Source organism: Pelmatolapia mariae, linkage group LG12 (assembly GCF_036321145.2).
Source record: "Pelmatolapia mariae isolate MD_Pm_ZW linkage group LG12, Pm_UMD_F_2, whole genome shotgun sequence".
NCBI classification, from domain to species: Eukaryota; Metazoa; Chordata; class Actinopteri; order Cichliformes; family Cichlidae; genus Pelmatolapia; species Pelmatolapia mariae.
Genome location: NC_086237.1, coordinates 22,626,273 through 22,642,516, shown reverse-complemented (window position 1 = coordinate 22,642,516; position 16,244 = coordinate 22,626,273). Strand labels below are relative to the sequence as shown.

General features: G+C 40.4%; 1 protein-coding gene across 2 annotated transcripts; it reads right to left on the bottom strand.

Moving 5' to 3' along the window:
• Positions 1 to 3,513: 3,513 nt before the first annotated feature.
• si:dkey-98f17.5 (uncharacterized protein LOC569123 homolog) lies at positions 3,514 to 12,907 on the bottom strand. Of its 2 annotated transcripts, XM_063489297.1 has the most exons (12): positions 12,757 to 12,907; positions 11,337 to 11,448; positions 10,020 to 10,113; positions 9,244 to 9,298; positions 6,550 to 6,690; positions 6,263 to 6,423; positions 6,083 to 6,181; positions 5,585 to 5,730; positions 5,291 to 5,462; positions 5,068 to 5,180; positions 3,999 to 4,086; positions 3,514 to 3,620 (listed from the first exon to the last, which is right to left on the bottom strand). In XM_063489297.1, the coding sequence occupies exons 1-12, from the start codon at positions 12,866 to 12,868 to the stop codon at positions 3,567 to 3,569; spliced, it is 1,347 nt and encodes a 448-aa protein (XP_063345367.1). In that variant the 5' UTR covers positions 12,869 to 12,907; the 3' UTR covers positions 3,514 to 3,566. The 2 variants fall into 2 exon arrangements, 1 of the variants encoding a protein (XP_063345367.1); XR_010095268.1 differs by lacking the exon at positions 5,068 to 5,180.
• Positions 12,908 to 16,244: the final 3,337 nt, after the last annotated feature.

Genomic DNA, 16,244 nt, shown 5'->3' with positions numbered 1-16,244 from the left:
CTTACCTCTCTGTTATGGTTGCCTTGCTAGTAGAGTGCACAAATGGAATTCTTATTATTTGATCACATACTAGTGCTTGCACTGTAGATTCGTGTGTTTTCTAACAAGTAGGTATAACGCCTCGAAAATGAATAGTGAGCAATAGTAGCTTAAGGTTATTTTGGATAGCCGTCACCCCCGTAGAGACGTTGTTTGTTACTAACTCAGGGAACTGAGGATTGTGGCCTGGGTTTGCCGGTCCCTCTGCAAGCAGAAAAATTGAATTTGTTGCTTAAATATTTCCTCACAGTTACTGCAGTTTTAGTGGTTCAGAGCTTGCAATGCGCTTCATGATAGAAAGCAGATATTTGATTACATCCTGGAGTGCCGCAGATCCCGAAACACTTGAGCTCTGACACACACGTCAACAAAGCTATTAAAAAGGCATTGTTCTCCCTGCAGAGATGTCTGGAATGGCATTTTTATAACTAAACTTTGAAATAAAAGTCTTCCAACAATAACTGCTTTATGTTACATTTTATTTTTCATGTTATTCTACTTGTTATTTGTATGTCTGTTCTTGACTGTATTAACTGGAAAAAAAGTGTAACAGGTTTAAAAAAATGTTTAATGATTTCCAAAGAGGTGACAGAGCGTAGTTTTTGCATGTTTTTCTTGACAGATTTCATTCTTTGATTCATGGTTATTAAAAATATAGATGAAATCACTTGAGTCTAGATTTCATGCAGTAGCACAAACATTTCACAGAATTTATAAATGAAGTTTCACAACTATATATATATATATATATATAAAAATCTGAATTGTGAGCCATCTAACATTAAAAAACAAACAAACTGGGAGTGTTCACAACTATATTGCAAATAGCCTGGAGGCTTGGATAAAAGTAAGGATGCACCGATCCAACTTCTCTATTCTGATAAAAATTCTGAAATGTCAACTCAGTGCTTTTGCCACCAACTCTTTCAGTGCACCAAAGAGACGTGTATTATGAAGCAATATTTCATCTTAGCCAGGTAACTTCAAGTTTAGGCCTGGGTTTTCTGGATTACGAAGGCAGTTCACATCTTTCTGGGATATATGACCATAGAAACTTATGCCGGACAGCTAATCTGCTCTGGAGCAGGTTATGTTTGAGAAGAGAGATCAGCAGGTATCCCATGACCAATCAGTTCTCCCAAAAATAGTATCACCATTCCTGTAAGAGCTCTCAGGCCTCTGTGCACAGACACTTAAGTCTGAAGTTTTTCTGTCATTAGCATCAATAAGGAATATAGATATAGACTCCTTCATATAGGATGCTAAAACAGGGCACATGTTTGTACATGTGGACCTCATTTGCACCTAAGTTAGATCTATATTTGATCTGTTTTTCATGTTTCTTCTGCAGCTGAAAGAGTAAGGCAACAATTGCCTTACACACATCTCGTCCTCAATTTACTGTGGCAGATCCTGCTGTTTATTCGTCATAGAGCTGTAATGCTAGTATGTCTGTTGACTTACACAGTCAGCATTTATACCAGCTTTCCTTTCTGGCTTTCAATCGGCTAGGCTTTATTAATGTAGTAGTGCTTTTCCAGTCTTACTGACCAAAATTCTTCATAAAGTGCCTTTTAATAATATAATCTTTCTATTACGTACACACACTCTGCTTTCAGCCAGTATTGTGTGTGTTTGACTGCTTCATATTGTTCTAATATTATAGTTTTACCTCCCATTGTAAAATCAGCCTATAAAACGGACAGATCTGCTGTTACAGATTGATCAGATGCAGTTCATGTAAACACATTCGTAGCCATGTAGAAAAATTGTGAGTTAACTTATCGAGCTGATAACCATCTTCATGTGACCGATTAACCTGCTTGCTAATGTTAGAGGTTTATTTATATCAGTCACAGCAATAAAAAAAAAAAAAGAAAACCTCAAAAGCAGCTCTAATGGTAATGTAGAGCATTGGATCAGTGCATCTCTAGGAAAAAGCACCTCACATGTTGGCATCTGTCAACACTAATAAATACATCTACAAACAGTGTGGTGAAGGCAGTATATGGTGTCACTAGTTAAGTCTATCAATAACAGACTGGCAGGGTTCAGTGCTTATTAACACAAGTAAGAGGTACCTGACAGCGCACTGTACTACGGTGTCCCTGAGGTGCAAAACACAACAAAAACTAAATGAAACTTCAAGCAAACAAACAAAAAAACATTACAAAAAAAAATAAAACTCACTTTTCTCAGAAGCGTTGGGGCAACATTTTTTATTGTGACTGGACAGAATCAAACTCGCCGGCTACAGTCGGGAGGGATTTCCAGCTTCTATGCTACTCTTATATAAAAATCTTACTTGAAAGCCCTGAGGCCCACTTAAAAGAAATATGGTCAAAGAGATGAGGTTGTGTTATGCTGAGAGCTACAATCCCCACCATGGGACCATTCGCAGCTAAAGCAGATCTTCAGCAAGGATTTCTAGGTGGCATTTTTATAGCCTCTATTTGATAGAAGAGTAGAGAGCGGACAGGAACGTAAGGCAGGAACAAAGGGCCAATCCAGCCTTTTGACTGGATCATGTAAATCATTACAATGGTGACACAAGGCCAAAACATACAATATCCTCTGTTGGTTTGAACAATGAGAATAATGTGTTTGAAATCTACAGGGGGTAGGGCAAACATGCTCGTATAATGATGGAGTCAAGTCAGACTTAAGTATTTAAAATTACTTAAATACTACTTAAAAACTATTTACTGTATAATGAATTTTAATTATTAGCACCTTATTTTAGTGCATCTAATGCCAAGTATTTGTAGGTAAATATAATCACATCAAATTGCCCAAAAAAACTGCTGAGAGTAGTACAGAAATAGAAAAACTGACCTCAACCTGTTCCCAGGAACTTGAATTTTATCCGGTCACAAACAAGAAATGTTGTCACCAACTTTCCCGTCAAATGCTTCTTTTTGCTGTTGTGTGTGGCACCTTTAGGCCACCGTACTGTGCTGTACTGAAAGTCTGTGGAACATCTAACAATGATTACACGACAACGATTTATATATAAAAATAAGTGATTGGCTCTTTGGAGGCAAGAGAAGGATTCAACGCAATAAACATGTTTTTATCAGATGTCCAACTATAATGCCCAGGTTTTAATCACAGCATTGGTTATTGTAGCTATTGCTTAAAACACATTCTGGTAACACTGCGCTCAGGACAGTGTAGTGAGATATAAAGACTGATCACATGACAACAATGAGAACTAACTTTATAGAGGACACCATGAAAATGTGTTTGCTGGTAAAGGCAGCCTCAAGTTCAAAATTTGTAATTTGTAAACATTTCATATTTTTCTCGCAATAATTACCCATAGACTATAAAAAAAAAAAAAAATCCAGTCACAGTCTGACTTTCATTAAACGACTACAATCATAGCTTCTCCAATAATTAGTAATAAAGGCACTTTTCAAATCAGCTGCTGAGATGATAATTGCTGGCAGTGATCTCGGCTGATTTAGAGCTTACACCTGCGAGCTCACAGGTACTGGTGCAAAGTGTCTTCAGCTTACCCAGGGTCAGAGGTCATATTCTGCTGCACACTGCTGGAGATACCATTCATACAATTTACTCTGTGGAGAAAAGTTACCTGTGTGAGACTCACAGTCCTGATGTTTGATAAATTGACAACACGTATGAACTGATTTTCTTTTCTTTTTGGGCCGAGCGAGGGAAGCTAAACTAGCTGAAAACACAACACTGACATAAAGTTTACTACCTTATGAAGCATTCTTGCTTTTAGTTAGCAGTCAGCTCACTTAAAAAAAACAACCTGATCAACACTAAAAAGCTCCATAAAATGAAGGGAAGCAGCAGAGTTGGCAGTAATTTCCTTTATACCAATAACAAATCAATAAAATACTTAATTAATGTGGCATTTAGATTTGCACAATCCAAATGAAAAAACAACTTAGTTAAGAGAGCATACGGACACAAAATGTACATCTAACCTTCTTAGTCTTGACGATATCTTGGATGTAATCATTGTACTCTGCCATCGTCCTCTTCTCCTTCTTCGTCAGAGTCTTATTCCTTCGGCTGAGAATGAAGAACATCACAGCATTAAAATACTCATGTTTGTAATTGCATGTACAGTCTACACCTGTTCAACTGCTCATTACACAAATCTAACCAGCCAATTAAATGGCAGGAACTTAATGCATTTAGGCATGTAGACAAGGTCAAGTTGATATTGAAATGAATAAGTTCAAACCAAGCATCAGAAGGGGGAAGAAATGTGATTTATATGTTTGAGTGTATCATACAGGCCGGTTCTCAGGCCTGGTTCTTTAAAGGGTTAAAGGAGCCATTTTAATGTCTTGATACGACATAAGGCCCTTGCGATCTTATAATGATCTTATTCAACCATCAAGAGCATTCAAAAGGACAGAAAAATAGAAAAACCGTTTGCAGAAAACTACAAAGAAATTGAAAATTTGAATGAACCAGTCCCTGTTTAGTTTACTGCTTGATCAGGTGACATTGAACGGACACATGAACTGTGGTTGGTGCCAGTCAGGCTGGTCTGAATATTTCAAACTGCTAATCTACTGGGATTTTCCCACAAAACCATATCTAAGGTTTACAGAGAATGGTCAGAAAAGGGGGAAATATCCAGTGGGTGAATATGCCTCGTTGATGCCATAAATCAGAGGAGAATGACCAGAAAGGAAGGTAACAGTGACTCAAATGACCAGTCATTACAACCAAGGTAAGCAAAAGAGCATCTCTAAATGCTCTCTAACCCATCTGCTTTTAACATTACAGGAGCAGAAGACCACACCAGGTACCATTCTTGTTGGCTAAGAACCAAAAACTGACGCTGCAATTCAGGGTGTGAAAATGATCACTACTGATCAGATCACTATCTGTTTGGGATGTGGCGGAACGGGAGATTTGCATCATTAACGTGCAGCTGACGAATCTGCAGCAACAGTGTGATGCTGTCATGTCAATATGAACAAAATCGATCTATTTAATTAATCTCTACGAGTTAAATTGCATTTTTGCCACACTTACCCTGCAAAATACTTTGCCAGGAAAAGCAGGAGGTAGCAAAAAGCCCCAAAAATGATGACAAAGACTACTTGCCCATCTTCAGGTATCCAGTCCCATAAATACATCACTATTCCCTTTCAGACACACAGTAATAGACAGTCAGAGAGCTCAGGACACTATGTTAAGTCACTAATGAAGTAATTAATGAAATATTATGAAACTGATATTCATTCAGAGCACTTACTGTGAAGATAGTGATGGTTCGAGTTGCACCTTCACCCAACAGCTCATCCAGCTGCTCTTTGGATAAGGTGCTCACAATAAAACTGAGGATGAAGAGTAAAGGCAGGAAAACACCCAAAGCACCGCACAGGAATGAATGAAGACGGACGCTTTTGTTGCAAGCCACATCAGCCCTGTGTACACAACCATAACAATAATGTGTTATCATACATTTTCCACAACTGATAGTATCTGGTGATGCTTATCTGCTCAGTGTACACATAATATGTTTTATCAAGGCTGCAAGAGGTCATACCTGTCCTGCTCTAGTTTGCTGCTGATAGTGGAACAAATAAGGTCAGAATCTTTCTCCAGCTGATTCAGTGTCTTCTGAACAGCCTGGTTAATGGTCTTCTCGATGGTCTGACAAACGCCATCGATCTGGTTCACACACCTGCTCGGCTACATGAGACAAACAGCTCGTAAACACGTCAGATTTGGACTGAACATGAAAAACACTCTGCACATCTCAATAAAGGATGGTCTGGAAAGTTCCATGACAAATCCTGAGGGCATTCTGACTGACAGCCTTGTGGACTTGGCAGAAAGTGAAGCTGCACTCGCTCAGCAGAAATGAAGCGGAGGTCTTGAGGGATGCACAAATCTACCACGCACACTTCGTGGTTGTAGATCACAAGATGGTGCAGCGATAACTGCACTGCCGTGGTTTATAATATTTGCACAACCAGAACTAATTTTTATACAAACACAGCAGTTTAAAGTAACCAACACAGAAACGCACAGTTCATTTTACCTTCTGTGGATTCGGGATGTATATTGTTGGCATCTCAAAGCCACATTTGTTAAGACCTGGACGGCGGCACAGTTCTTGGACTATCTGCATCATCACTCTCTGATGAGAAAAAAAAAGTTCATCTCACAGGTTCAACTTTCTTTGAAACAAAAATAAATTCTACAAATCAGGTAAACTGACCTGTCTGTCTGTCTCCTTCCCGGCTTCATCTGCCTTGCTGAGGTAGAACAACAGCTTGTCTGCGCATTTTTCGCTCAGCTTCTCCACGATGTTGAGCGTGCGTTTGCAAAGCGCTTGGCCCATTGGGTCAAAGAACACAAATATCAGGTCTGCCTGTTCTCCTGCTCAGAGAAAAAAAGCATTTATTACATTCCTGCATCTGTACATAAGCTGTACAGTAGACACAAAGGAGGAGAAGAAGAAGACAGATCACCACTGAAGAGACAAGTTTAAGCTAAAGGACACACCCAACCAAGTGATGGCGCTATTCACATCAAAAGGGTAGATCATGTCCCCGTCCACCAAACCCGGAGTGTCCACGAAAGTCACCAGGCTGAATTTCTTCTGCTTGGAGGTGGAGATCTCAGCAGACAGGTAGTCAGTAACACCTGGAAAATAGAGATGGCGTGCATGTGCAAAAAGATAAAGACACAGTAACTAAGGTAACGAGTTCAGTCCATGCAGGAAAATGTCGCCTCTAATGGCTATAATATTGTGTGCTACTGGAAGCCGCAGTGCGGTCAATACTTGGAAGCCTGAGGGAGATCAGCAACAAGATCTCAAGGCAACTTTTATGCTAAGAGCTTTGCATTTTCAGGACGGCAGCTATAATTTACCTCCAAAACGGTCGTATTCTTCACAGACACAGCTGTGCACGTGTGAGAAGACACGTTCACCTCCTGTGACGATGAAAACAGCGGCAGCAGCCGCACCCTCGCACATGAAACTTTATTTCTGTTTTTCTAATCATGAAAATATTTACGAGGCCTCTGTTTCCACACTGCCCTCTGCAGAGAGCTTTGTTGTCATGGTTACACACAACAGCTCTTCAACTGGCAGCTTTAGTGTGGGGCGTGGGACATAAAGCTAGCCAGTGAAGAACGACTGTGAGGCAACGCACTGAGAGGTTACGGTAATCCACCACAACCATCACACATAAGCCTGAACACCCCCCCTCCCCTTAAATAGAACAGGATCACTATTGAGATGCATCCCTACTAGTGACAAAGTAACCCCTCCCGCGCCAACCCACACTCACACACACACCAGGGAGGCCTGGGATGACACTGAGGCTGTTTCATGCAAAGAGGCAGGTGTCAACAGCCAGCACAAATCGCATCCTTGTGCTGCAGTGAGCAGAGCCACTGCTCCTCTGGCACATTAGCATTCCCTCATGTTTCTCCCACATCAGCATGGCCACAATATCAATAGATCTGCCTCTTATCACACGCCTAAGAAAAGTCTCTGAGTACCGAGATATCCCTGCTGTGCAAAAGAAATATTAAAAATATGTATGTTTGTGTTTAGGTGTGTGCAGATTTCATAAAGTAGCTTTAATTTAGAGCGCTGCTAGACCGCACTTCAGCTATTCCATATAATCCTAAATAAACAGGCACAAACGGGGACAGACACATCGATCCGTGTGGGAAAGCAAAAAAGTTCTGCCAGCTGAAAATGAGAGTTATACTCGCCGATGTGCGCTAAGTTCCTGAACTGACTGTAACTGAGAAGACCGTGCAGGAGATCATGTGCACAAGGAAAAGGGCAAAGGCTGCAATAACGCTGCATCGACCAAGACTAAAAAAGAAATTGTTGAGCTGAACAGGTGAAAGCAGACATGGTGCAAATACTTCTACAGGAATCTGAGAAGCCAAAGACCTTGATTAACCAGCGGATATGATTATTTTTTAATGTGCAGCAAAAGCAGTCAGTCAGTTCCCACAAAGCATACAGGCTAAACCCATGACAACAGGTTGATAAGACAGACACATAAAGATCTAAGTATGAAGCTAAATTAAGAAGCACATCCCAAAGGAGACCAAACTGTGCAGCCAGCAGCTGCTCCCACATGTATGGATATATGGAGCTTTTCTGATGAGTCATCCTCGGCTGCTGTGACAGGTAAACAAATGTCTCATACAGCTGGTTTCCACAGGCAGCGGCGGCGATGACGATAAAGTTGAAATGAATTGAAAAAAAAAATCCTGCTTGTATTCCAGCAGCAGATTGTTGCAAGGCTCGGGCCTGCGGAGCGAAGCTGTTGCTGCTGGAGTCTGGGCTGTGCCGTCTCTAATAGCTGTGACATTTCTCAGCAGCTCCTTCTGACTAAACTGCACTGCTGCCGATGGGGCGTGTGACTCATACGCCATACAGTGTTCGCTCTGGTCCGCACCCAGTGAACCCTCACTCTCTACACACTGCCTGTCAACACACAAACACACTCCCCCACCCTCCGCTACACACCCCCACTCAGCCAGCAGGCAACACCCAGACTCTGTAGACGATCACCAGGTTCACAGCGGCCGTCCGGTGGCGTATCCAGAGCGCTGCTGACGCACAGATCTGAGCAAAACTGTCTTAAAACAATATCAGAGCGCTGCACGTGTCTGAGAAGAAGAAAACAGGAGTCTGGACTGATTTATCATCAAGCTTATGACTCACTATTGAGTCATCAAGGTGAAGGACCTAAACCCAACCTTAAATCACAGAAGCCTGTGATAAGGATTAATAACAGCCCACGAGTAACCGAGCATTAAACAGGCAGACATTCTTGTGATGTTACAGATGGAGCAACGCGTCTTTAAAACCGACTTTGATCAGCAACATCCAGAGGTAAATATTCATTAGCCACCAGCAGAGCCTTATCTTAAACCTCAAAGGTACAGCTACCTTTCTGCAGTTTGTGATTACATTCATCTCCTGCAGTTTTAACTCTCAATTCCAATAATTTGCTAATTGTAGAGACTGATTGGTGATGATTTTCATCAATGAGCATAGAAATATAATCAAAGGCATAGAGATGCAAAGCCCCAAGTATTCACTGTTTACCCGCACATGGAATATATATCAAATCTAATGTTTCACAGAAGGAACTATCTGCACATTCACTGAGAGAGCATGAAAATGTAGTATAGTAGAGAGTTGAAGAAGTAAAGTCTTACCTTTGAACTCCAGGAGCGGTCGAAAGTGAGGATAGAGATGCAGCGTTGCATTCCCCTGCGAAAGGGTTAACAGGACAGTGTTAGAAACAACCCGATGAGACAAACCTGCATTTTTTTCCCTGCAGTCTTTCCCGCCCCTCTACAACAGAGTCCTCTCTCATCTTAGTGCTTTACACGAGCTGGTGTGCTGCGGCTCAGCGTGCACGCCTTAGCTCTTCCTGCACATTGGAGATAATCCTTCTACTCTGCAGTCCTACACTCCGAATGTATTATTCATACTCCTACCCTTCACCACATCAGGATATGAACAGAGAGGTAGAGGGAAGGGATATCAGAGAGGACCGAGAGGCAGGTGTCTCCCAAGCCTGTTCTCATGCTGCAAAGATGTTTCTGTGCGTGTGTGTGTGTGTGTGTGTGTGTGCATACACAACAAAGCCCCTCAGTGGAGCAGCATATAGAATGAGAAATCACCACTGGCTGAGGGAGTGCCTTACATAAATGCCAACATCAAACACCCTGCTTCATCAGCCTTTATGACTGACTGCAGCTTCAGTTCCTGTTACTGAAGTTAAAAAATCGCAACATCTCCTTGAGTACAAAACTAAAAGGTGATAGCTAAATATAAAAACAAGCTTCTTAACAAATACTGAGAACAAAATAAAAGCATTGCACTGAAGTAAAAGAGTTAACTGTCACAATTTTCCTTTTTAAGCTCTGGCTGGGAAATCTTTTCGTGGCACAGCTGCACATGCCGGCCGTGTCGGCGCTGATCTTACCGTCAGAGATTCTCTTTTGCGTCCACTTGTGATGAAGGTGAACCCCTGCGTTTCGATGGCCACCCCTGTTTTCTGTATGTGCTCTTCAACATACCTAGAAAGATAACAACGCCATCAAAAGTGAGAAAGAGCTAAAGCAACAACGCCTCAATTCTTGCGGAAAGCTACATGTGAGAAAAATGATTCCGTTTACAATCAAAGGGAAAATAAACAAATCCTAACATTTTAAGAAGCTCAAACAATGCTTGGTAAATTTGATTTATCCACAAGAAACTAATTTCATTCTTTCATGTTTTTAACATGTTGAATGAGAATAATTTACCTACCTACCCACCAACCCATCCATCCATCTGTAATAATATAGCTTGTTGCTTGTTTAAAAGGATGTGAATGTGTGATCAGTGGGATATTACAGAATTTGGACCTCAAGAGACTAGAGAACAAATGTCAGGTAGAAAAACACTCCTCGAACCAATCAAAGTGATGACCTTAAGAGCATCTTCAACATTAGCGAAGATGAGTATATAAGAATCTTAAAAGATTTAACAAATTAGACCACAGACATGCATGTTGGGTTACTAATTATTCTAAACTGTCTGTAAAGGAAACAAGGAAGACCACAGAAGATGTACATGGTTGTGGTGAAGGCTGGTGTGACAGAGGGGGATGCTAGGGATAGGGTCGGATGAAGGGAGATAATCTGCTTTGGCGACCCCTGAAGGGTCAGGAGGAGAAGGAAGAAAAGGAGGAGAGGAGGAAAATAAGAAGCTTAAGAAGAAGAAGGAGGAGGAGGAGGAGAAGAGGAAGTTTTTCCCAGATTGTGAAAGGTCCCCAGTTCAAGGACAGGAGGAGACACAAATCCCAGGAAGGCTTGTGTCAGAAAAGACCCTCTTTCTTATGTCTGCACATATTGTTTATATTTGACTCAGTGCATATGGTATTTATTAATGGTGATTTGCTGCTCTTTCTTTTAGCACGGCTGTGGGACAGTACTACAGTGTCATTGTATGCCTTGATCTGCATTTCAAATATGCAGATCCACCCAATGTGGTGACGCCCTTGAATAAGGGAGTAGCCTAAAGGTCACTAATCTGACATACAAAATAACAAATTACACCTGTTTTTCCCCATTTTCTTTTGTAAATCCATACTTCCTGGGGCAAAACTGGGCTGCATTCAAACCACAAAGCGCTTTCAAAAAGTCATGTGTGAACAGGATGTTCTCGACACCAGTCTCTCTTTCAAACATAGAGCAGAGCATGTGATGGTCAGGCAGTGTTATTAGATCACAACAACAATAAGAAGTATCAGTAATACCAGTTAATGAAGGAGCTCTTTCCTGCAGAGTGGTTACCCATTATCATCACGATGATCTTCTTTCTGGGAGGCAGAAGACGGACTCCCAGGCTGCTGGCGATTTTTACCAAGCCTGAAAAACACACACAACACAATCATGACATGCAATGACTAAAGTGGTACCTTTGTACTGTGATGCTCTAGACTGGTTTTAAAATAAAATAATGTAGTTGTGAGTAAATAGTAAGCCTGCACAGATCAATCGTTACATGGTTAAAGAGTAGGTAGAGGAAAATTTTACAAAGTGGCAGATGAAATGACTACCACTTGTCCTCCCTCACAACTCTTCTCAGTAGTGACAATTATCACAGTAAAAGCAAAATAAACTGATGCCTTTTGCCTGTCATGACCTCCAAGACAGTTATGCTTAAAGTACAATTCTACTATGTTAAACCTCTGAAGTCTAAGTTAGCTGAAACCTAACCCTATGCGGTCACAATGTGTATGTTTGTTTTATAAATCAGCCTCCCAAGAATGAACATAAATTCTAAGGTTTTTTCCTCTTTGGAGCAAAAATTTCTTTTAGAAATGTAATTCCAATATATCTTCTTGATTTTGACATACAATACAAAGGTCTAGAGGCATCTCTCATTTGTTTAGGTCATTTGTCTAAGTTATTCTTAAGGAAGGGGAAGAGAGGGCAAAGGTTGACATATAACAAATTATACAAGCCTGTGTTTTTATTTAGCTATTACACTATAATAAGTTTTTTGTTTGTTTTTTTAAAAAAAGGACACATGGTGATCAAGGTAACTAAAATGAGTTACAGGATTATTCGTGACACCACACCTTTCCAAATGTTTACCTTCTAGAAAACAAGCTGATATTCTCTCTGCTTTTCATGCACCCCAGAAGGGTATAATAATCTCCCATTAATAAAAAGCACACTACGGGAGGCTCCCTTATTAAATTGTTGATTTTTTTACTGTAATATCTTACAGTATAAGGCCGTCACTATGCGACTGCGGCACTTTAATTATGTTGTTTATTTATTGTGGACTACACTATTTTTATTCTTGATCCTGCTTCTGTAACACAATAATTCCTCTTTCTGGGATCAATGAAGTTTCTATGTATCTATGTGTATGTGATTTTGCATCAATGCATACAGTCAGACGGGGCACTGCCCTGCGAGGCTGCAGAGAAGCCTCTGAGATGTTCAACGTCACGTGTTTGACACACACTAGCAGCTGCTGCAGGCTGACACACACACACACACACTAAATAAGCAGCATTACACCTTTAAGTCCACATAAACTTCAGTCGGGGGCTTCAGCAGTGGCACAGCTCGGTTACCATAAAATCACAGCCAGGGCGGGCTGGTTTCTACTTTGCGGTCCTAACTTTGCTTTAGCCTTAATCCAGATTATCGACTGTTTACCGTTTTCGCTGTCCACATACAGATTGTGGCACTCCTTCAGTATCCTCTCACTCGGTGTGGTGATCGCAGACTCCAGAGGGTTTGCCACAGACCGGGGCTTTCTACCTGACATGGTTAACGACGCCAGGGGAACCCGCTTCTCTGCCCTTTCCTACACCACACGGGGAAGGGTTTCAGGGTTGCACAAACATCGTTCTGTGCGGAAGAAGCGCTCCCCTTGCGGCCAGACGTCATCATGACATCAAAACACACAGGTGTTAGTATGCCCTGCGTGGCTTTAAATATTATTTAATGAATAGTTTGTATTACTGACCTTTGTCCATAGAAATATGACAAAATTGCTGCCATGTTGAATGTCTACAATTAACTCTCGCCCCTTCCCAACTGTTCCCAAAATGTGGGCCACGGACCCCTGGTGGGCCCCGAATGGTACTGCAAGTGGACATTAAGAAGTCAATCATTAAAAATAGTCTAAAATATAAACTATTATTAAAAGCTATTTCAGTTCAAATGAGTTTTATACATGTTACTTCAAATTACAACAATAATTCCCTCAAGATGCTTTAAATGTAAGGTTAGAGAGGAAACAGCAACAATCAGATAACCCCTGATGAGGAAGCACTTGGCCGGAATGAAAAAGAAAAAACACACTTTTAGCAGGAAGAAAACTCCTGCAGAACCAGTTCAGTTGCTGATGCACCCAAGTCAGAGTGAGGGTAAAGAGAAAAAACAAAGGAGGGCACAGGGAGACAGGACAAAACACAGATTATGGGGGATAAAAGACACAATTTGATGGCATGCAGTAGTGTATGAACACTTGGGGAATGAAAAGTGAAGAAGAAATGCTCAGTGTATCATAGGTAGTAGCAGTCTGACCTTATAGCAGAATAACTAAGGAATGGTTAAGGGTCACCTGATTCACCCCTACCTTTATCAAAAAGTTTAAGTCAAGTGATAACAAGAGGTGAAGGATTTGCCTTCCAGTTCTATATTGTGAAACTCTAGGAACCACAAGTAAGCCTGTAGTCTGATAGAATAAAATGATAATGGTGTGACAGGGTCTGGTTATTCAAGACTTTGTATGTGAGGAGAAACTCATTAAAGAGAAGCAACAAACCATGAGGTTTAAAAAAGTATTTTAATCTTCATTGTCTGACCCATTTACGATGCTGAACTGGTCTTGTATTTCGCCAGCAGAGGACGAATTGAAACAAAGCAGTAGCTGATCATCAGGTACCGGAAATAAAGCTGGAAAATCAACCTCAATGTGAGCTGTTAGACTTTCTCACTAAATGTCAAAGCAGAAAAATATGGATTATAAAAGCAAGTTTCTATCCAGAGTCATACCTGTGGGTAACAAACTAATTGCCAAACATACAGCATCTGTTTGAGGATGGCAGAAGCCCAAAGACTATTTCCAAGAAGTAGAAAGATCCCAGGCATGACCAGAGATATCAGTACCTCTCCATCCACTCAGATGGTGTACTGAAATTATGAAATGATGGCTTTAAAAATTCATGCAGCATTCCCTTTTACGAGAGAGAAGAAGATATTGTCTCCACTTTTGACAGAGACATATTATTCTATAAGTGTAATGCATCAGCTGTTTGGAAATAAGTGCTGCATAATTGAAGAGGATAATGACCAATGCCCCTAAATGATTGTTTTCCTTTTGTCTGTTTTCATCTTCAAAGACACAGAGGCTGATGGCCTCTGCTGCACAGATGCATATGAGAAACCCTCTCTGCAGCACTATATGGCTGTTTATGCTTCTTCTCTGTTAGAAAACCTCACTAAAGACTTTCTTGGCCTGATGATTCCCAGTGGTGTTTCAGTGATGTGTCCAATCAGATTCAATGCATTAGGTTTAAATTGTTTGCCATCTGCGGTCTAAAGAAGTCTTTGAAGGCTCATGATGTATCAACCACCTTATTGGATTAATCTGATGTTATCTACAGTAATAATGTAGAAATGTGAAATGTAATCCTCTTATTTGAAGTGGTATTTTTGAGCCATTATCTAAATTAAAGCCGCACGTGTGGACTCACCAGTCATATGTAATAAAAACTGCACCCTTTGCTGACTTTGTCTTGAATTCATGTTTTAAAACATTCTTAGAAGTTATACTTTTACCATCATCTTTGCTGTTGGGAAAGTCTTCACAGTTTTCTCCCTGTGCCTGCATTGGTTCTCTCCGGGTTCTCCAGTGTCCTACACCAGTCCAAAGACACGTTAGGTCAAGTAGTGAATTGTCTGTAAGTTTATGAGTGCAAATGTTTTTCTGTTTCTTTGTGTTAGCCGTGAAAGATTGGTGAAAGGTTCCCGAAGGACCGGAGCTCCAAAGGATGACCTTTTTATATCCAGTCATGTTACCAGCTTGTTTCTGCTGCTAATTACATTTTTAATGGACTGGTACTTATATCACACTTTTCTACCCTAACTGAGCACTCAGATAGAGTGCTCACATTCATACACCACTTTATTCCATGCCTTGCACACATTCACACTCCAATGAGGGGGCAATTTGGGGTTCAGTAGGATACTTCAGCAAGCTGACTGAAGGACCCAGGGATCAAACACTGACCTTTTAGTTTGTAACTCTACCTGCTGCACCTCCTTGTTAAGCATCATACAAGTTTTACAATTTTTCATAAATTTTTCATAAACAGTGACATTACACAAGTTTTTTGTGTCCTGAATAGATCAGCCTGAGGGAGAATGTTCTCTGCTGCCTCTGTAGTATAGAGTGGAGCTGATGCGATAGAATGTCCATTGAATAGATAGAATAGAATAGCCCTTTATTGTCATTGTACATGTACAACGAAATTGTAAAAACTTTGTGGAAACAGCGCTATCACAGCATCAGCAGAATGAATGATCTTTTGAGTTATTGTTTCATAAATGTGGTCAGCTTAATGACCATATTTATCAAAGGTCAAACTTTTTTTTTTATTTGTTTTGTACTACAAATAACTTCAGTGGGTTTTATTTGAATAAGCTTTAAGCTGTGTCACATGAGAGTATTCCTTTTTTTCTGTCTCTGTTTTAACGTTGATCAATAAATCATCACTACAGGCTGAAACTAAAGCTGAGCTGTACATTTTGAAAAAAATATCCACTGTTAACCCTATTTGAGATTTCCATTTTAAGAGTCTCAGAAGTTCTCACGGAATTAAAACGTTTTTGTTTTTTGTTTTTTCTGGTAAGCTACAGAACTCTTTGAATGATTTACAAATTTAAGAGCGCAGCGACCTTGGAAATAAAATCAGTGTCAAAGTTTTAGAAATTATTTGTTTTATCACTTTTATCCAAAGTAATTCAAACCCAAATATGTACTTACCAAGGAGGCAGTCATCCATGGAAAATAGAACAGTGTATTCCAATTTTATGGAATTACAAATTAGCAGATGACATCTTCTACTACCTAAACAATAAATTTGTGTTATCATCTTTGAATATAGTGAGAACTTATTGTACTAGTTTTTTTT